We start from the raw sequence: 21,514 nt of genomic DNA, 5'->3' as shown, positions 1-21,514 counted from the left end.
CTTGAGGACATTTCTCCAAAAAGTAACATCTTTGTCCCCATGTGCACTTGCAAACTTTAGTCTAGCTTTCTTATGTTGGTTTTGGAGCAGTGGCTTATTCCTTGCTGAGAAGCCTTTCAGGTTATGTTGATACTGGACTTGTTTTACTGTGGATATAGATAATTGTCTACCTGTTTCCTTATGCATCTTCTCTAGGTCCTTTGCTGTTGTTCTGGGATTGATTTGCACATTTCGCATCAAGTCTCCTTCCTGAGCGGTATGATGGCAGTGTGGTCCCATGGTGTCTATACTGGCATACTATTGTTTGTACAAATGAACGTGGTACCTTCAAGTGTTTGGAAATTGCTCAGAAAATGTTTTCTGAGATCTTGACCGATTTCTTTTGATTTTCCCATGATGTCAAACCAAGAAGCACTGAGTTTGAAGGTAGGTCTTATTATACATCCACAGGTACACCTCCAATTAGCCTATCAGAAGCTAATTGTCTAGTTGTGTAAAGGCTTGACATAATTTTCTGGAATTTTCCAAGCTGCTTAAAGGCACAGTTAACTTAGTGTATGTAAACTTCTGACCCACTGGAATTGTGATATAGTCAATCAAAAGTGAAACAATCTGTCTTTAAACAATTGTTGGAAAAGTACTTGTGTCATGCACAAAGTAGATGCCCTAGACTTACCAAAACCATATTTTGCTTTTATGAAATCTGTATAGTTAAAAAACGAGTTTTAATGACTTCAAACCTAAGTGTATGTAAACTTCTGACTTGAACTGTAGTTCAGTATAAATCATCTGGCTATTATAAGGAATGGAAACATTAATACATAAACTTCAGTTTATTTGTTTTCTGCATAAGAAAAAAAAAAAAAAGGAGAACCAATGCAAACTGGAGGTACAAGTGAGTGGGAAAACAAGCTTAATCAAGTCTAATTTTCATAACAAGACTGCCACCATTATCATTCAATATGCATATCAATAACATCTCTAACTTTGAGATGCCATTCAAAATAGTTATGAATCAATAATAAAACAGTGATGAGAGTACTATGAAATAGTAAGTAGTACAGTTATAACAAATGATAAGTGTCAATGAAAAAAAAGTTTAAAGATAATATAAAGCATTTCTCCATATTCTACCTATATACTCCGAACAGTGCTACATCGTGCGATCCCACGTCCTGTAGCACTGTACTACAACCCAGTCCAAGTTCATTCAATATGAGCTACAACTTGACACTACGTTTAACAAAAACAACTTGTATTTGCTGGGATATACTGAAACAGAATGTTTCTATGAATTTCAAGTGTTCCAAGTTGAATTGTCTTAAATGCTCTGTAGCTCATGCTTAAACCCTGGACTAGTTCAAAGTGACAAGGTATGGGTAGTTCCTTTGTGGTTTGCATTATGAACACTTCCAATCAAGATTGCTTTTTGGTTTCTTTAATGAGACAAAACAAGAGAAACAACTTTGGAATATCATTTTCTTAATATAGTTCATTAAAAAAATTTTTTTTTTTTAGTTTTGCATTTTGTTATAAGTATTAATAGTATCAATAATAATATACAAAATAAAACCAAAAAGGAAAATCATCTTTATTATTTCATGTCCTTCAAATTGCACCTCCTGTTGCCCTGATGAATAGTTTCCAGGTCCACTAAATGGCACCGTCTTCTCTTCTGGTGGGTTTACAATACTTTAATCTACTCCGTATGAGCACTTGGTTTGCAACACAAAATGCTTAATGAAAAAACAAGAAAAAAAAAAAATGACATCTTCCTCCCATACTTCTAAAATGCTTTTGCTTTTACATAAATAAATGATTTTTGTGTTAATTTCATATCGACAAGCTGGGGATATTCCCTAAACTAAAAATTATTTTGCTCAGAGGGTATAAGGTATAGAATTTTCGATGTTCCACAAATCTATATAAAATTGTTTAAGTAAAGACTTGACTTTGGCTTCGTTCACAATGGCTAGGTCTGATTCACCCCCACCCCGTTTCACTATGTGCAATGCACATTCTTTAAAAATAACATTAAAAGCTGATTAATACTTTATTATAGTTTGACATTACTGTATTTCACCATACAACAAAATTATGTTTATTTTGTGGAACACAAAAACCTATAAAACTTGTCTGAGATTTTAAAAGGGTCAAAGTGCTGTATGATGACCATCTGACACCTTAACGTTTCAACTAGAGCTTTGCTGATGAACATAGGATTGTCATGATGGCTGTTTAAAAATAGCTATTATATGGTTCAAAACTTACTTGTTTTAATGTGTTAGGATTCAGAACACTCTCCCAAATTCTCCAGATTCCAGACTAAACACATTCTCTGCTTTAATTTTCATCCCTAATATTTCATTACCATCAACTGTTAGTATAGACATTTCTTTCAATGAAACCAGTTGTTATCAAAAACTTCTGTTTACAGAATACATTTCTTTGAATCAACAAGACAATCAAAGATAAATTAGTTTAGAAACAACTTATCTATATAGGCTTTAAAACAGGCTAATAAAGACCACCCTGGCTCAAGTAAAAGCAGTACCAAAACATAATTGACAACCCATAGCACTTTGGTTGAGTTTTTGGGTGCTTCCTTACCATAAATTCTCCCAATCAAATAAAGTGTTTTGTGTGAATGTGAGTAGATTATTACCAGACATAACCAAGATGAAGTTGTGAAAGATGGACCATAATCACATAAGCATTAGCATGTCCATGATTACCATTTCAGTAGAATATTTATAGTAAAATGATGCTGTGGCAATAGTTAATTAAAAGGAGCCCTGTAAGTATAGACTCTATGTAATAATGTCTTGCTGATATCCAAGGAGAGCAAGTGGAGATGGCCAGAGTCATCTGGGCATACCCCACTCTTAGAGCCTTGAAAAGAACATTAGCTTAAAAGACCAGCACCCATATTCTGTCTATTGAAAGCCAAGAAGTCTAGTGCATCCACAAACTGCACCAGCTTTAATTAATTCTTTAGCTGGAGCTGCTAGCTGGTGATGGGGAAGAAGACTGGCTAGCAACACCAGTAGATCCAGTACCAGATCCATTGCTCATCACCAATGCTGGCTGACCGAAGTTAGTGGTTCTCAGTGTGGCAAGATGCCGAGGCGAGAAGACATGGTCACGTGCTGCAGCCCTGGATTCAAATTCAACACCACAGGCCTGACACTTGCCTCTTAGAGTCTCACGGCCTGTTGACTGGCCAATGGTGTATGACGGAGTAGGTTCCACAACTGTCAGTTGTACAGGTTTGGGTAGGATGGGACGGTTGGCTCGGAGGGCATTGTATTGTAGGTAGCTACCGGAACTGATGTCTACCTTCTTAGAGGGGTCTCTGGGATTAGCAGACTGTGTAAAGAGGGAACCATAAAAAGAGAAAATGTCTATTTAATTTTCTTTAAAGAAAGTTGTATCAGTAAAATCAGAGAAGTTTTCTGAAGAAAATACAGACTCTAATTGTAATGAAAATGATATTGCTTTGCAAAATAAGACAAGAGAAGTCTTACCATCTTCTCTTGTTGAAGTCTCCAGCGTTTCTCCTTTGCACGTGTATTCTGGAACCAAATTTGCACAACCTTTAGTGGAAGCCCAAGCTGTGTCCCCACCGCATCACACTCCAGTGCATTAGGATGAGCACATGTCTCATAGCATGACTGCAGGATAGACAGCTGAAGACCGTTCAGGTGAGTTCGAGGTCGCCTTGGGGTGGAGTTCTGCTGCATAAAACTTGTTTCTTTTTGGATTTGACCACAGGATGCAGTAACCGTCACAGGGGATGGTGTAGTGGGGACGGGGGTGGGGGTAGATATAGGTCGCTGAGAGCTTAGGCCTAACTGTTCTCTTGATAGAGTGTTTATCTTGAATGGACCTTTTTGAGACCAGCATTTGAGTCCATTGGGTTTCTGAGATGCCAAGGCAGAAGATTTGTTAATTGGCATTGTGGACAATTTCAGCAATTTCCCAGACTCAAGACCTTTGAAATCAACATCCTCTTCATCTGTATTGTCCAACTCAGCCTTTACCTCCTCAAGCTTCCTTTTCTGAGCAGATTGAGATGTTGAAGTCCCACTGACTAACAAAGGAACTGCAAGTGGACTGGCTACTGCCTTGGGAGCTATTTTAACCATTGTAATGGGAGTCGTTTCTGCTTTGGTCTTTGGTACTAATGATGGACTTGTGGACACAACAGTGAAGGGTGGCTTCTCATTTGGTCTACTTGGACCTTGAGTGGGGATTTTCAGAGGTTCATTGACCACCTTAATCTTTGGAGGAACATTTCCAGTCTGGGGTTTTGAAGAGGTCCAGCCAGTAGAGGGACTTGGGTTAGATTTAGGTGGGGTTGAGAATATGGGCTTAGAGAGTGGCCACGTGAACTTAATGAGAGGTTTTCCAACAGCTGCCAAAGTGCCATCACTGATAAAACGGACCTCTCCCTTGCGCTCCCTAGCTCTCATATTCTGAAACCAGATTTGAACCACTTTCTTTGGAAGGTTAACCCACTCAGATATTTGTTCAAATTCGTGTTTTCCTGGATTTGGATCTTTGAAATAGCATCCATAGAGAATATCCAGCTGATCAGCATGAATGATGGTCCTGGATCTTCTCATGTCCCTGAACCGCCGTACTTTAGGCCTCTTATGCTCTCTCTCTTTTTCTCGCTCCTTCTCTTTATCCCTTCCCATGAGTGACGTGTTAACTTTTTCTGCTGCCCTCATGTATACAGTGCTAGTCTTAGTCAAATTATTGCGATTTGATAAAGTATTTTTATTGGAAGATGGGATTGCAATGGCAGAATCTGGCTTTACCTGAACAACAATAAGCCCTCTATCTCCAGGAATGCCAACAGTTGCTGGTCTCAGTCCCAGACCATCGAGCAAAGTGGTTTTCTGTAAGGAGGACATGTTGGCTGAAGAGACAGATGATGACATTGTAGAGCTGTGGTTTTTCCCAATGCTTAGATCTAAAGCAGACTCACAATCATTACCATTAGATAAGGGGAGTGTAAGAGAAGTGGCAGCAACTGCTTGAGGGTTGGAAAAGGCTGTCACTTTACCCCGATCTCCTTTAGCAACCCCAACTCCAATGACTGATGAAGGAAGTGAGAGAACATAAGGACTATATAACTGGGAGGAAAGTGGAGCCAATGAGAGGGACAGGGACTGCAAGATACCAGTTGGGATGCCCTGATCATCAACTGCAACTGAAAGAGGAGTAGGGGGGTCAGCTTGTGCCTCCAACTGAAGATCAACATCTATATCTTGTTTCTCTCGCTTGATTTCCACATCTTCCTTGTCAATCTCACTCTTTCTCTTTTTTCTCTTTGTGCTCAGTTCATCATCATATTCATCTTCTGCATCCGAGAGAAAGACTGTGGTAGAGCGAAGAACCTTTCCACCACCACTTGACCTTTCACCTTTTATTGTCTCTACCTGTGAAGGCTGTTTGATCGGACTGCCTGAATCTTCCCTCACAGAGCTACTTTGACTCTCTTCATCAGTCACAATAACTGAGGTGTAGAACTCTTCATTTTCAGAGTCAGAGGTCAAAAGCAGCTCTCGGGGGCTTCCCTTATCAATACTTTCACTCTCTCTTTCTGCATTACAGGATAAGTCAATTGCATAACTGCCTGTAGCTGATGGACTGTCTTCGTCTTCACCCTCATCTATCATTAAATCACCTTCGTCATCCTCCAAACTTCCATCTCTCTCATCAGGGAAGCTGTCTAATCGGTCCCTTTTTTTTGCATTCCGGGCATCCAAGAACCATTTGCGTACCTCTTCCCCGGTTAGCCCCACCTCTCTGCCGAGGGCTTCACAATCTTCCCGCTGAGGGCTAGATCCTTCAGCCTCATCTCGTGACTCTAGAAAGGCCCACAGAACCTGAGTCTGGAACTCAGTCAGCATAGGACATCCTGAAGACAAGTGGGGATGAGCTTTAGCACTCTTATGGCCTGAAGATCTTAAGGCAAGGTTAGTGTTACGAAAGGTGCAGTTAACAGGACAAGAGCTGTTAACAGTACCTGTATGGCTGAGAGCATGGTCTACTTTGGAGTTTGCATCAACCTCCTCACTTGTTATCTCAACTTCTATTTTACTTTCTTCTTGCTCATTTTCATCACACATCGTGCCATCAGCCATGTACTTATTCTTCAATTGGCTGAGCTCTATTTTGTTTACAACCTTGTTACACATCTCTTTCTTTATATCAATTTTCCAGTCCACATCAGATTTCTGTGACGTTTGCTGATCAGACGGCTCAACTTTTATCTCACTTTGTATTTCTGTCTTGCTTGTCTCTTCCAAATTAATTTGAGTGGTGTTAGGGAGGCCAAATGCAGGCCAATGACTTTGTAAGCCACCGAGTCTTTGGGCCAAGAGAGCCTGTTGTGCGGCACTGAGACCAAGAACTGGCACTGCTTGTTGCAAAAGCTGGTCCGGAGACTCTGGATTCTGGCCCTGAATTTGGGTCTGGAGCCCATTCAACATCAGGGGCATGAGCATCTGAGGCTGGGATATAAGCTGTGGGGTAGCTGCCCCAGGTGTTGCAGATGCCCCAGTTGTAAAGAGAGAAGGAAGGATGGAGTGAGGAAGAGAATTTGGGCTGGAAGTCAGGAGAGAGAGAATAGCAGACATTGCTTGTGCAGAGGCCACTGGAGAAGAAAGTAATGAGGGTGCTAGTTGAGGCTGCACCTGCTCTCCGTCTTTGGTCGTTACTGCTGTGGTCAGGTTTGCTTGTGTGACACAATTGCTGATGGAGGCGTTAACTAATTGTGTGGTGTTTCCCATGGTAATTGCAGCCATGTTTGTATCCATGGTTCCAGTTCCTGTATTTGCAGTGGAACTAGTAGCAGCATTCCCAGCACTCCTGCTGCGACTCTGGTGCAACACAGATTTTAAATGACTTTCCAGGGTGATAGCGTGATTGTAGGAGACACGACAGATGGCACACTGGTATGGTTTGTTGGAGACGTAAGGTCGAGCAAGGAAGGGTGTCGAGTCATTTTCTTTCACGGCCCCTGTTCTCATCCTCTGAATATGGGTGGCTGAATTATAATGAACACTCAGCGCAGTTCTGCTGGGGAATGACTCCAAACATGCATTACACTTGAATGGACGGTTATCACCCTCAGAGCCTACATTGTTTTTGCCAGTGGACCTGCCATTGCTAACAGAAGCCTCTGATGTTTTTACAGTTTGTTCAACATTGTCCTGATCATCACTATCCTCATTTCTCACTTCCTCCATCTCTTCATCAATATCTTTTTCATGTAAAGAACCATCTTTGTCACCTGCATCTGTAGATTCACACTCATTTTGGGAAGCCATTGAGGGGGACTTGGTGTTCTCTAAATGTTTCAACTGAGATGTGTCATCTGATAAATATATATATATAAAAAGAAATAAATTAGTAAAAATTAGTAAAAACAAATTTATGTTATTTCTTAAATAGTTAACCCAAAAACAAAAATTCTGTCATCGTTAACTCACCTTCATGTTGTTCCAAACCCATATGACTCAACCATGGAACACAAAAAGAGATGTTAGGCAAAACAACAGCCTTAGTCATCATTCATTTTCATTGTATGGAAAAAGATGCAATTAAAGTGAAAGGTGACCGAGGCTGTGTCCCTAATATTCTGCCAAAAATCTCGCTTTTAGTTCCACAGAAGAAAGTCATGTGAATTTTTACAATACATATTATGTAAAATGTCAAAAACATTTCTTTCATTTTTGAAAGAAATCAGTAGAATGTAATAAAATAGTCCAGGTGCTACTTTTTTTTTAACAATCATTTCCAGTAGTTGCTATTAAAACTTAATACTTGTGGGGGACCTCACTCTTTCCCTCAATAGGCAACAACCCACAGGTGTTTCATTCCCATGGAAACTACTGAGGCAAGGTGGTCACCAATACAGTCAACTGAGTGTCCAGTGGTGCATAAACTAAGCCTGGTATCAATGACATTGCAACCCATGATCTGGGTGCTGGGATACAGTGTTGGACCAATATTGCACAAATACAAACACTTCTGAGAATATTATGGATGATCAAAACTCACCTGCATCATTTTGGACTTTGGATTCTTCATCCTCAGCAATAGAAGGGTTCTTGGGAGCAGCCTTATGAAAACAAGCAACCAATTATTTAGATAAGATTCACAAACAAGATCAATATCTCTGTAACTATACTCACAATATCCAGTAATTTTTCAAGGCAAGCAGGGAGGACACTGTGTTTCTCTGACAGGTGACGAGAGAGATTCACACGGTCTGGTTGACTTTCTTGACATAGAGGACACAGCCATATCGACCCCCTGTTGCTGCCACTTCCCAGCGTTTCTCCTGGCTCCTCCTGAAACCAAATTGGCACTACTAAATGAAGTAACATTGAATTGATCTAAAAATATTTTACTTTACAAATATTATTTCTCATTCTAATTTACAAAAGGCTCCATATATTTTAGATTATATTGTAGACCATTTCAAGAATGTAAACAAAAATATTGGGAATTAGGACAGTCAAAACACATTTCTGGATCCATTCAACTAGGGCTGAAACGATTAGTTGACGTTTTCGACAACATCGACAATAAAAGAAAATTGTCAACCAAAATTTACATTGTCGAATAGTAGTTTGATCTAATTTAATGTAACATGAGATCACTTTAATGTAACATGAGATCACTTTTAAAGTGCAGCTTTCATCTAATGATGAAAGCAGCACAGCAGTTCATGCCAGACTTAGGAGGGAAAGAATCACACAGCTCACAGTCCAGATGCACACTAAACTTTCCAAACAGCTTAAGGTGATGTAGATCGCCAAGTATGTGGGAATTATAATGCAAAAATACAAAGTAGCAGTTTTGTTGTGGAATAAGAGGAGCTGGCGCTGCCCCTCTGCTCCACTGAATCAAAACTTGCGTGTCGAGGGCCTTTAAAGGAAACACCCCAGCGTTACATCTTTAATGCAGTTATATTTAATGCATTATAGCAGATCATGTAAATAACTACAAACTCCGAAACTGGAATTTTTCTGTGCCTCTTCTATGAGTTGCGTGAATGTCCCCATCTGAGGGGAAGAGACTGAAACTGCACCTGGCTGATGCACAATCTGTCGCAGGGACAACCATCCCTCGAGTGCACACGCTTAATACAGCTAGAATATAACGTGATGCTCGTGACTTATTGAATCATAATATATGTCACTGTGCATTTCTTATGAAGAAAATTGGCAATATGCAGCTTTGATAAGAGATCGTTTGTTTTTTTGTGAGATAAAGATGGATTGAAGTGAACAGAAAGGTGAGAGAGTTTAGTATTTGTCTCATTATACACTGCAACAAAATAGGTTTTTGATTTGTTTTGGCTTGTTTTCAAATATAAATATGTAAAACTCTTAAAACAACAAATTTTTTAGCAGCTATACAGCAGAATAAAAAATTGTTATCTGAAAATGTTGAATATAATATAAAAAAATCTGACAACACTCTTAGGATGGGTGAACAAGAGACGGACACAGTGGGTGTTGCATCTGGCCACGGAGAGGCATTTATTTAAAATGTCCAGAACATAGGGGAATCGTGGTGGAAAGGGCTATGTGAAGAAAAGCAGTGAAGACAGGGGAAGACTCGCACCGGAACTCCGTTCCTTGACCTGCGAAGACACCAGCAGATATAGACCGGTCTCTCGAGGAGAGCAGTGCTCGGTATTTAAAGGAAACAGTGATGAGGCTCTTCACTGGGTTCAGGCAAGCCAGTCACGTGCCGCTAAACGGGAGGGGAGGGGCGTGTCGTTCCATCACAACTGGTATAATAAATTCTGCGTCTTTAACTCAGATAATGCATTTTTACCATTTTGTATTGCTAATGTGCATGCAGGTTCACACCTTGATTGACAGGCAATTTCTGTATCTAAAAGGTGATTGGCTATTTTACTTGTAAGGCGGGACTTCCATTCTACAGCCATTGAGCGTTGGCTGCCATTGGGCATTCCAATTTCTCCCATTAATTTTAATAGAAGTGGCTTGTCTCTGCTAAATAGTCTCTGTTTTGAAAAGGAGGAAGCGTTCATGGAACAATGACATCACTTGATGTCACCAACGAACAGTCCTTGAAATGGTCTACATAGTATATATTCTTACTTCAAGTAGCCATGCAACATGCTGTGTATTGTAATCAGGGTTTCACACTGGTGAATTGGTGAATTAGTGATCTGAAAGAATGTTGAGAGGTATATGAAACCAGTGCAACACTTCACAAAGTAAAAAAGTATTTTTTTTCCCCCAAAGGTTGTACAAAAAGACTAAAAATAGATGTCAGTATCAATTTTTAATACAATTCTTTCCAACTTCCCAAATAAATTCTAACAGAATTAAATATAAGCTTAAATCACCCAATAAATATTACTAATAATAAATATAACAAAAATAAACATCCTTTATAAGAGGCGCAATAGCCTATTCAGCTATTTGAGTATGTTCCTCAATAAGGTCTGTCTGACATGGTGGCTTGTAGTTATTTAGCCTATATAGGCCACACAATCTGTGCTACACACATCTATCAGTACTACTGCAAGAGACCAAATCTGATTTACTGATGTAGCCATGTTATTTCAACCACATCACAAGTCACTGTTACCTTGTGACCTGTATATAATTAATGATTTTTAAATGTACCTCACATTAATTGTGGTATCCAATGTTAATCAAATCTGTTTACACTCAAACAAACAACATTTTTGAATGGGGAATTAAACATTTACTTCACAGTTCAGCAACAACTAGGCTATTTAACGTCAAAGAAGACCTAAATAATGACCTTGCCTCAAATATGCTGATGTGAGTGAAATAATAGTGCGCTTTTTGTCAACATGTTGTTGCCCCATGTGAAGGTGGCTTAGGTTGTAAATAACAGATAATGGGTGCAAATCCCCTGGGGATGTAAGTGATGTATCTTAAAAAACAATAACATAAATATCAGATTCGTCGACAGCAGCTAATTAACATCTTAATTTCAACCATGCGACTTAATTATGCTTGTGCATGCGTAGTAATTTAAGTGATAACGTTTTTAGCATGCCACTGTCAAATAATGCTTACAGACCAAATGCCAACAGTGCTACAATGCCACGCTAATTAGCTTCCCTGCTAGACTGCAAACATGCACTGAATCCACAACACAAGTACTAATAACTTCTCATAAAAGTCAATGATAGACGAACCCACGCGCCGCAGGACACTACCGTTCGACTGCGAGCGAATTCACGCTCATGTGACCGTCATAACTCTTGATTATTTAGTTAATTAACCCACAGCCTAATTAGCAAGTCCCGTACGCTGTTAAATCAATTGGAAACTAGGAGAGATTTAGCCTGCCTAGCTAACACACACACGTCAAACACCCCATTAAAGTGCATCGCGCCGCAGTCTGGCGCCCTAATTACCCCTTTTCCCTACTTTGATCTCTGCTAAGAGATTTATTTTAGTGACCTCTTGAGCGCTGATGTTAAAACAAAAGAAGCCATTTTTTTACTGATAAACATTCGTGACACTTCACTTCACATGGCTAGCCCAGCTAACAACACTAAACAAATTGGTGAACTAATTGTGCATGGCGTCTCAAGCAGCAGATCGCCCACAAACTTGTCAAATACACAAAACGCGAGCTGAGTCGGCTATATTGTAGTTTTAAACGGTCACACTGGGCGAGATGCTGCAACCAAGTACGGTTTAATGCACTAATTGAATTGTGTAAATAAGCTTTCGGCTCTTCGATGTAAAACCTCGGGCTTGATTAGTTTCTCGCCCCCCTGATTGTGGCTTGTTGGTCGGGCATTGAAACATTCTCCGCCCGCCGTCCGCGCAACAGGGGAAATTGAGGCCTACACCTACTAAGCTATTTAATTAATGAATTGGGATTGCTTCATACTGATGTGTTACAAAACAAGCCGTCCAAGTACGGTACTTATCTGACCCGATACCTTCCGTTTCTCCGTCTAAGTTAGTTATTCAATATAAAATGTAGCAATTGAGCATCATAAGTGTGTTTTAACAAGTATGCAGAGCAGTCATTAACGATGGATGAAGCACGTAGCTGCTTGAAAAGAGAGACATGCAACACAACGAACTGCGAAAGGGGGTGGTGGGGCTAAAACGACAGACCGAGGTAGAAAAGTTTGGAAATTTAACACTCGAATTGCAACATATTCACATTAAAATGCCATGCATCATATTATCGGTCTTGCTCGAGACGCGATGAGGTGCGCGTTGCCCCCACGATCGCAACTTCGTGACCAATTCGGCGTCAACATCGTTTTAATTAAGACTAAAGCAATTAGCTAATGCTTTACCTGCATGGTTGGGACTCCAGCGCACGCTTCCTCTCGCTCTTTAAAACTGAAAAGTTTTCTCTCTCTCTCCCTCCCTCCGTCCGTCCGTTACCCACTCCCTCACTCTATCGTCCTCTCTCTTGCATTGCTCTCCTTTAGTAAACACACGACAGCTCCCCCAAAAGCTGACTGCTCATTCTCTCCAAGAATGTCCTTCACAGTAACGGTTCATTAAATGATCCAACACACCTAAAAATCATGTTGGAACAATGTTACAATGTCTGCCATAATTTAATATTTGCAGCTTTTGTCGCTATAAACGTTGCGTTTCAACGAGGGCAAATATTCAACACAGCACAAACAAAATGAGAAATGCCTAATTGACAGCTTAAACTTAGATACTGTAAATGTAAACATATATTGCAACGTATAATAATGTTATATGTTATAATTTATTAACATAACATATATATTATAACATATAATAATAATGTATAAACTATATATAATTAATGCATTATTCTTGCACGATAATATATTCAAATTAATAAATTATTTATCGTATAAAATCACAAATTGTATAAATTACGAAGATATTTTTTATGAAATAAAATTGCAATTGTAAAATTACATTAAAAAAGCCTATCAGTAAAAATAAGCCAATTTCGGCTCTTATTTAAGATATATAATATAAAGTTCTTAAAGCGGATCTAATGTCCACGTGTGCTACTTGATTTAATTGCAGGCAAATTTAGCAAAGGTCATACGTTTAGAGACATATAACTGTTATAAGAATCGTTATGTAACCTAGATATTTATCAACTTCTACATACAAAAATTAATCCTTAATATCACTTTGTTGCGTATGCAGTGCGCTTAATGACGCGCAGAAATCAGGGTGTCCGTTCATGTGCCTGAGCGGAAACAGCCACGCAGGACCCCCTGTGCAGCGTATGTACGTCTGTCCTCATTACACTGATTGATTGGCAAGTTTCCCTTGCTGTTGATTTCGTATTGTTTTGCTTCTTTGTTATTGTATATTACTGCCCCAACCAGTTTTAACCACATTAGTAGTTACAATATAATTACAATGGAACTATAAGATTAGTAAGCTGTTATGAGGTTTGGCGCACTATTTAATATAGGCCGTCTCAAAACTTACAGAGCTCCCTGTCTAGTGAGACGCAGTCAATCTCTGCTGTAATCTACTGATTTAGTACTTTTTGTGTGCGTTATGTATAATGACTTTGAACGGTATCTCTTGTTTTTATTATTACGTCTCATGGGACAAAATAACTGTAAAGTTGGAGAGACAATTCGTTTGTGATGCAGAAATTAAGAGGACTCTAAAGGATATTGGAGGTGCGATCTTACTTTAAACTTTTCTTACATGGGTATAATGAATGATCTAATTTTAACTTAAAATCTTGTTACATTTTAAGCAATGTTGCTTTTCCGTTTCTTTCCTTTGCATCCAGTTTGCCTGATTATTTTATTCAACATTTAGCACTTCTTGAAATATATTTAATTAATTGTTCCTCGGAAGTTATTGATAATATATTACAAAATTAAAATACCTTAAATAGTGTATCACTCATTCAGTAAAAGTATTTGCAAAATATATGAACACTGAAATAAATTTTTATATGTAATAAATAATATTTTATTTACTTATTATTATAATTGTAATAAATTGGTGATCTTAAAGAAATGTTGAACGGTATGTGAAAATCAATTTACAAACTTGAATTTAAACTTTTGTTTTTGTCGATTCACATTCTTTGTGCATACTGCCACCTACTGGGAAGGGAGGAGTATTTATAGTAAAAAAAATGAAATATTTTTTATATATCTGTTTCTCACCCACACCTGTCAAATTGCTTCTGAAGACGTGGTTTTAACCACTGGAGTCATATAGATTACTTTTTTTCCTTTATGTGCTTTTTGGACCATCAAAGTTCAGGACACCATTCACACACAAAAAAAATTAAAAATATTGTTAACCATCATCTCTCACCTTCCTCTGTATTTGTGCTTCTCTAAGCAATTTGCAACTTTGTATTACAGCACTTCTCTTATTACTGCCCTCTTTGGATTAATCTCTTCTATTGTTCTCATTTGTATGTCACTTTGGATAAAAGGATAAATGAAAATGTTCTCTTGCATTGTATGGGCCTACAGAGATATTCTTCTAAAAATCTTCGTTTGTGTTCAGCAGAAGAAAGAAAGTCATACACATCTTGAATGGCATGCACGAGGGCAAGTAAATGATGAGATAATTTTCATTTTTGGGCGAACTAACCCTTTAAATAATATTTGGAACCCTGAAATTACATGCAACCATACTAATTGCTTTACTTTATTTTGTGTAAATGTTTTAATATTCAATTTTTTTTATTTATTTATCTCTACCCAGCTAAATGTATTGGCCAGTTTCAAGACTAATACTTTGACTCTCCAGATTTCATCCTCACTCTAAAAGATTTCTGGCTGCGATGCCGAGAGGGATTTTGGGAATTGAAATGCACCGCAGTTTCAGGGACTAAACCAGAGGATGAAACTGATACCTTGTGCACACAATACAGACAGAGAAATAACCAGTTTCCCTCTGATTCAATCAGAAGTCAGGAAGCTTATCAGGGAGCACACCGCTGTAGGGAGTGAATCAAATTCCTCACAAAGGGAACAAATCAACAAGGTCACAGAAAATGAAGACATAGAGAGTTGTTCAGCAGATGATACAAAATTGCTGACTAACCTAAATCTAGTATGTTTTGCCGAGTACAAGACATACTGCTGTTCTTACAAACTACAGAGAGAGGAGGGTGCACAGCGAGTGGATTTGGACCAGGCTGACTGGTGCCTGAAGGAAGTGACATGAATGCATCTCTGCAGAGAATTACAAGAATCGCTGCAGAACTGGGTGAGCTGATGTGTTGTGTGTGGTCATGTGTACAGGGTGAATTTCTGTCAACACTAGGATGATTACTTGCAAGCCAAAACTGATTAAAGTCAAAGTCAATTGTATATTGTTGTCTTAATCAGTGCGCTGTCAGCTGTGCAGAAAGAATATAGCCACATTTTTACACAAAGTGCATGATACAATGTTTCCCATGTTTGTAATTGCTGTGTAATATATCATACTAAGTGATTCACAAAAACAAAACAAAAAATACAATTTAAAATTAAAATCAAAAGGTGTTAAAGAAGTAAAAGCACCCAAAAAATAAGTGTCAATAAAATACAAAGAATAAATAGGCCTAAATATGGAAGTTAGAATAATTAATATACTACATTGTTGCCACAGTATCTCACAATTTGCATGTTTAAATTTGTGGCATCCAGTTATCATCACAAAAATATGGTTAATTTGCATTTAATATCCAATTTTGTGTTTAAATGTAATAATCTTTGTCAGTCAAGTCAAATAATGGGTTGAGAAGATTAAAATATAAAAAATAGCTAATTTTACAAATGCCATTCTGCACATTCACAAACAACCCTGCTTGGAAGCTATACAATGTCTGAGCAAGGGGATTTTGGGTCTTGGAGGTACAGACAGCATTTTTCTTATTAGAAAGTTGACAAGATATTGAAGTTGACTTCTGTTTGCCTTCTGCCTTCCATAAAGAAAAATATCAGTGTCCAATTTCACATCTAATTTAAAGAAATCAAGGTAGTGCTAAGTTAATGAAATTTGCTGACAAATAGCTAGCTGGCCATTTAGACTCACTTAGATGTTAATAGTGGAGATGTAGCGGTTCAGATAAGATAATGACATATCACACATAATTCTTCCAGTTGTTTCATGCCTTTATAAATATGTATTCTTGTGTTCTAAATACTTACTTTTTTATGCGCCGTTTCGGAATACATTACTGTTTACATATAAGAGATAGCTTACATAAATTTGGGGGCTTTACAGCATGATGCCACAAATTGAAACCAAGCGATCCACAGAATTTCCCGTCACTCATTGGTTAGGATAAACTCTGATTAACATAGAAAAGACAACTTTTATCATTTGTCGTTTGCTGCCTGGTTATGACATGGTGTGACTGTGGCTGCCTTTAGACTCTTCTCTCTCTCTCACTCTCTCTCTCTCTTTGATTTCCGAGTACTCCAGTTCAAATAAATAAGGCTGGGCATAGAAATGCATCTATTCTTCGATTTAAAACACTTCAGATGTGTTTTGTATGTTCTATTCTCTGGTTTGTGTGCAGCCGTGTTGAGTTTACTGTTGTTAATTTCACTTCTGGTCTGGTTAAAGCGAAACTCTCGCGGGCAGGGGCTACGTGAACTGTTGTTCTCGTGGGGAGGGGTTACGTGAACTGTTGCTCTCGTGCAAACTTATGAACGCACAGAGGAAATCAATCGGTTTGTCAAGAGTTTGACTAAATAATCAATTCGATTTCGGTTTGTTTCTGACCTAACCTTATCGTATGCCTTCAGAACAAGGCACATACAATAATTTATTAAACTTCTGAATTATAACTTTGTGTACTTTTGGTGTTTGGAGAGGTGGTTACCATAGACTTCCATTGTGTGACATCACTGAGCACAACATAATTTCACAATTACTCCCTTTGTGTTAAGAAAAAGAAAGAAAGTCATATGGGGTTATAACAACACAGGGATGAGTAAACAATGACTGCATTTTCTTTTTTGGTAAACTACCCCTTTAAGGATTCTGCTCAACCCTGTTTATTTGCCTCATGTCCATCAAATCCACTTGTAAAATGCACTGAAAAAACAATAAACGACAGCAAGAAATCTGACTGGCTGATAAATGTATTTAAATACATGCTAAAATGTTAATTACGGACCCTGGTGTTACATATTTTGAAAATTCATACACTAGATGGCCGAGTGCATACGTGCAGATAAAGTGCATATTGTTTAGGCTTCAGTCTCTTTACACTCCACTACAGCAGGTGGCGGTATGCACCTACTGTATTTTAACTTCCGGAACCCGACTGTTGCGCTTTACATACACAGCCATGTTTGAAATTCAATCGGAGGAAAATTATCCAGCTCCACAAAAACTATAATTCAGGGTTTACACAAAACACACATCCAACTCAAAATAACAAGAACAACAAAGTCAGAGAGACATATTGGATTCGAAATGCTTCTAATGGTTAACTCAAGCCCAGCAATTAACGCTGACATGAGTCGATCATACATATAATCCAGCAGTGGAATGGAGCAGAACAAACAGCGTTTTATAAAAGTTGAACTTGGTCAGCTCAACTCGAAGATTATCTACACTAACTTAAAACGTGAAGAATTTCTACATACTCAAACCTCACTTTGCTTTCTTAAGATAATTTAACCTCAAACAAATATTTCGTATCCGTTTATGTATTTATAGCAATAAATTACACATGATTAGAGTCCTGATGAAACATAACAAATAAACTATTCACTTACTGGCTGTACTGTCGGGTCAAATATAGTTGGCACTGCTCCATCTTTCAAAAAAAGTTTCGTTGCAAAGCCTGCAGCATGTTGTGAGTGATTCACAAAAGCATCAATAGTAAAATGTTTAGAACAAACAAAGGTTCCCACATTGACTCGATCAGGCACTTCGCTAAAAATAAATTTCAGCCACTGGTTTTTAAGGTTTGGATCCTTCGGAGGCCGATGCAGAGATACAATTTTTCTACAACCAGGAACAGAACAACGTCTGGAGACCTTATTCGACATAGCACCGATGAAGGAAAATACAATAGAAACAACCGTAAGCTATCTCTATTAATTCATCGCGACGATTTGTCTGCTGTGGAGGTGGAGACAATCCAATAAACATCACATCCTGACGTCACAATGTGGCCGATTTCAAAACGAGTTCCCTCTTTTTTTTCCAGAGTGGAAACAATAAATGCACATTTTGGACTGAAGAGGGAGTTTGAGATCTGAAACTCTCAAAGTGAGCGGAGAGTAACAGGCAGAGACTATTTTGCATGCTGAATTTCAGTATTTCCACATTCAAGTAGGCCTAGATAGGTTTTGTGCTTTTATGCCGCTTATTTAAAAAGAAAAAGCTGCCCAGCATGCCCGATTGTGTTCCAAAAATGACCGCAGAGTGGACTGACTTGCCTTTAAATTAACTCTGATCTATTAAAGGATCACGAGCAGGTGCCGGTTGCACTAGCTGTGCGTAAATTCTAATTTAGCCTAATTGTTGCGTAAATGGGCACTAAGTCACAATTTACACACTACTAAATATTTGAGCGTTGCACCATTAAACTTACGTAGGACGTAACCATACACCTACAAACAAAATATTTACGGCAGCCTTAGCCCGTGAATAACGAATGGCTGGAATGAGATGGCAGCCAGATTAGAGTACATCGCTGAGATTATCATTGAAAATGAATATAATGTACCGCAAATTCGTCGAAGAATTTTACGAGACAGACATCATCCTTTGGATATTTATGATGATGTGGACATATATGCTCGTTTACTGTTTAAAATAGAGTGAATAATGCGGATAACTGATTTGATATCGACTGATATCCAACATGAAACAGACCGAAACGGCGCACTCTCTCCAAGCCTCCAAGTGTGCTTTTCGTTACGTTATTTTGCCACTGGATCAGTGCAAAATGTAATAGGCGACAGCATACACATTTTTTTGTCCTCCATGTGTAGGGTATGAAAGATATTTTAAATTAAATATGTAATGTGTTAATATAACTTCTTAGATTGTACGTCTTCGTTTTGACAGTTCACGCGGCTCCTGTTTACAAATTTATAGGCTACTGATTGGATTACAAAAAAATACGTCATTCTGTGCGACTACGCATCACTTAACGGAGAGTTTACGATCTACTAGATAAAATCTGCCCTAAGAACAGGTGGTACAACCGAATAAGCACTGACTTAGTTACAAACAAACTAGTAGTTACTAAGCCCTTAGTGTGAGCTTTACGTCCTAACTTAGGTGAGAATTTACGCCAGCTGTTGCAACTCTACCCAAGTACGCTGATAAAGAAGTGCACGTGACTGCCCAACGTTGCAGTAGGAAGAGACGTGGACGATGTTGCTCACGCCCCGGTCACATATCATGCAGACTAAGGACAAATATATTTCTCGTGATATGACCCATTAGTATATCGCCTATTATTATATTTGTTTTACTTTTAACATTTGCGCGTTTAAAATTCATGTTAAACCGGACAAACAATTGAACGTTATATAACCTATTAGAAGTAGAGAAATAGTGTTGTTGCGTTAAAATTGTATTTCTAATGTATTTCCTCTGTCTTTCACCTCAGGTCTGAATAGTGAGAAGAGTGTTGAAGGGAAAATGCATGTCCAGCTTCAAAGATATCGACCAGACCACTAGCAAAACTCCTTAGTGCACTTATTTTATGATAAATATTCAGTTACATAACATAACTGGTAGTCAATGATTGTGATTAATTACACAAAAATCCTTATTTTAAGATATAAAACGTTTCTGTAACAAAAATAAATCCATGCTGAGATGTCTTTATTTTTGAGAGAGAGAGAGAGAGAGAGAGAGAGAGAGAGAGACTATTAAGAAAGGATCATTTGCATCATGCAAGACAGTGCATGTTTGGGCCAGTCAAATTCAGCTCAAGTGAACAGAAAAAAAACAAAAAACTTTACCATTGATGCACACTACCAGGTTAAAGTTTTGAAACACCTACTCATTCTTTATTTTATTATATATATATTTCACATTTAGAATAAATGTGAAAATATTAGAATATAGAATATTAAAGTCATCAAAACTATGGAATAACATAAATGGAAATATGGGAATTATGTTGTGACTAAACAAAATCCAAAATGAATCAAAACTGTGTTATATTTTAGCATCTTCAAAGTAGTCACCCTTTGCCTAGAATTTGCAGACATGTACTGTTGACATTTCTCAACTAACTTCTTGAGGTATCACACTGGGATGCTTTTTAAACAGTATTGAAGGAGTTCCCATCTATGTTGGGCACTTATTGCTTTCCTTTATTATTTGGTCCAAGTCATCGCTTTAAAAAACTTTGTTTTGTAATTAAATGTTAGTTTTATAATGAAATAACTTAATATTGTGGAACAATTATATTTTTGTCTACAAAGCCAATTTCAAACATTTAAGCGTTTCAAAACTTTTGACCATGTGTATATTAAATAAATATCCAAATAAAACTATAAACATCTGTATTTTTTATTTTTTTGAAAATAAACAATAATTTATGAAAATGAATGGCACTGCATTATAGTGCACTTTTCTCTCCTCTCAAGTAAACCAGAGACAAGCAACAGTGAAAGACTTTATTGATCAACAAAAACCTGAATTGTATAAAATATAATTATCTAATTATAATTTATAATATTATTTCTGTTATAATCAAGATGTTTGTTTTGAGTTTGTCTATCCTCATACTGTCATGTGCCACTATTTACTCACAAGATGGAGCTATTATCACTGTTGTAGGTGTTCAGTGAATATATGGTGCAATGCGATTCTGTTATGACATTACTAATATTATATAGTTATCTCAGCCTGTTTCTTATATGAGAATTCCTTAACAATAAAAATATCCATAATTCAGAAAAGGTTAAACATTTTCTAATAGCTAATTGAAGGCTTGCGTGTCCAAAAATATCTTAAAGGAATATTCCGGGTCCAATAAGTTCAGCTCAATCAACAGCATTAGTGGTATAAGATTAATTACCACAAAAATGAATTTGGACTTGTCCCTCTTTTTTTTTTTAAATAAATAATTTGTTCCAGTGTGACACTCACAGCACAATGGAAGTGAATAGGTTCAATCTGTAAACATGAAAACCTTTTCTGTGTAAAGTTACAGCCAATTTTACAACTTCATTGCCATGATGATGTAATGTCAACAAACACTAAAACGACTGTAAAAATGATGATTTAAACAACTTTACAGCTCAAATAATAGATGAGTTTTAACAGAAGAATTAATTTATATGTTTTTATTAAATTATAAGCTTCACATTTCTGACTTTAAACCTTCCAAAAATTGGCCCCATTCACTTCCATTGCAAGTACCTCACTGTAACTTTGATTTTAGCTTTTTTCTTTTTTAAGAAAGTCAAAATCAGTCAAAATTACTTTTTATACAACAAATGCTGTCAATTGAGATTAACATATATATTGGAATA

At 37.7% G+C, this 21,514-nt stretch overlaps 1 protein-coding gene and 1 pseudogene across 2 annotated transcripts; one reads left to right on the top strand and one right to left on the bottom strand.

Moving 5' to 3' along the window:
- Positions 1–847: 847 nt before the first annotated feature.
- On the bottom strand, positions 848–12,498 carry LOC127633966 (zinc finger homeobox protein 4-like). 2 transcript variants are annotated; one of them, XM_052113334.1, is made up of 5 exons: positions 12,368–12,498; positions 8,214–8,372; positions 8,080–8,140; positions 3,528–7,393; positions 848–3,369 (listed from the first exon to the last, which is right to left on the bottom strand). In XM_052113334.1, exons 1-5 carry the CDS (start codon positions 12,371–12,373, stop codon positions 2,995–2,997), a joined length of 4,467 nt encoding a protein of 1,488 aa, XP_051969294.1. In that variant the 5' UTR covers positions 12,374–12,498; the 3' UTR covers positions 848–2,994. The 2 variants fall into 2 exon arrangements, with proteins under 2 accessions (XP_051969294.1, XP_051969295.1); XM_052113335.1 differs by lacking the exons at positions 8,080–8,140; positions 8,214–8,372; positions 12,368–12,498 and adding an exon at positions 7,509–8,065.
- A 1,089-nt stretch (positions 12,499–13,587) lies between these two features.
- Positions 13,588–19,703, top strand: LOC127634142 (thiamine-triphosphatase-like; annotated as a pseudogene).
- The last annotated feature ends 1,811 nt before the right edge of the window (positions 19,704–21,514 follow it).

Source organism: Xyrauchen texanus, chromosome 41 (assembly GCF_025860055.1).
Source record: "Xyrauchen texanus isolate HMW12.3.18 chromosome 41, RBS_HiC_50CHRs, whole genome shotgun sequence".
NCBI classification, from domain to species: domain Eukaryota; kingdom Metazoa; phylum Chordata; class Actinopteri; order Cypriniformes; family Catostomidae; genus Xyrauchen; species Xyrauchen texanus.
Note: the sequence above shows the minus strand (reverse complement) of the source record. Positions and strands in the feature narration are given on the sequence as shown.

Excerpts from the sequence above, each read along its gene's own strand:
- LOC127633966 (XM_052113334.1), bottom strand. Across the intron at positions 8,141-8,213 it reads TTGAAAAATTACTGGATATT|GCTGCTCCCAAGAACCCTTC; the intron begins GTGAGTATAGTT and ends TGTTTTCATAAG. Across the intron at positions 7,394-8,079 it reads CAAAGTCCAAAATGATGCAG|ATGACACATCTCAGTTGAAA; the intron begins GTGAGTTTTGAT and ends TATATTTATCAG.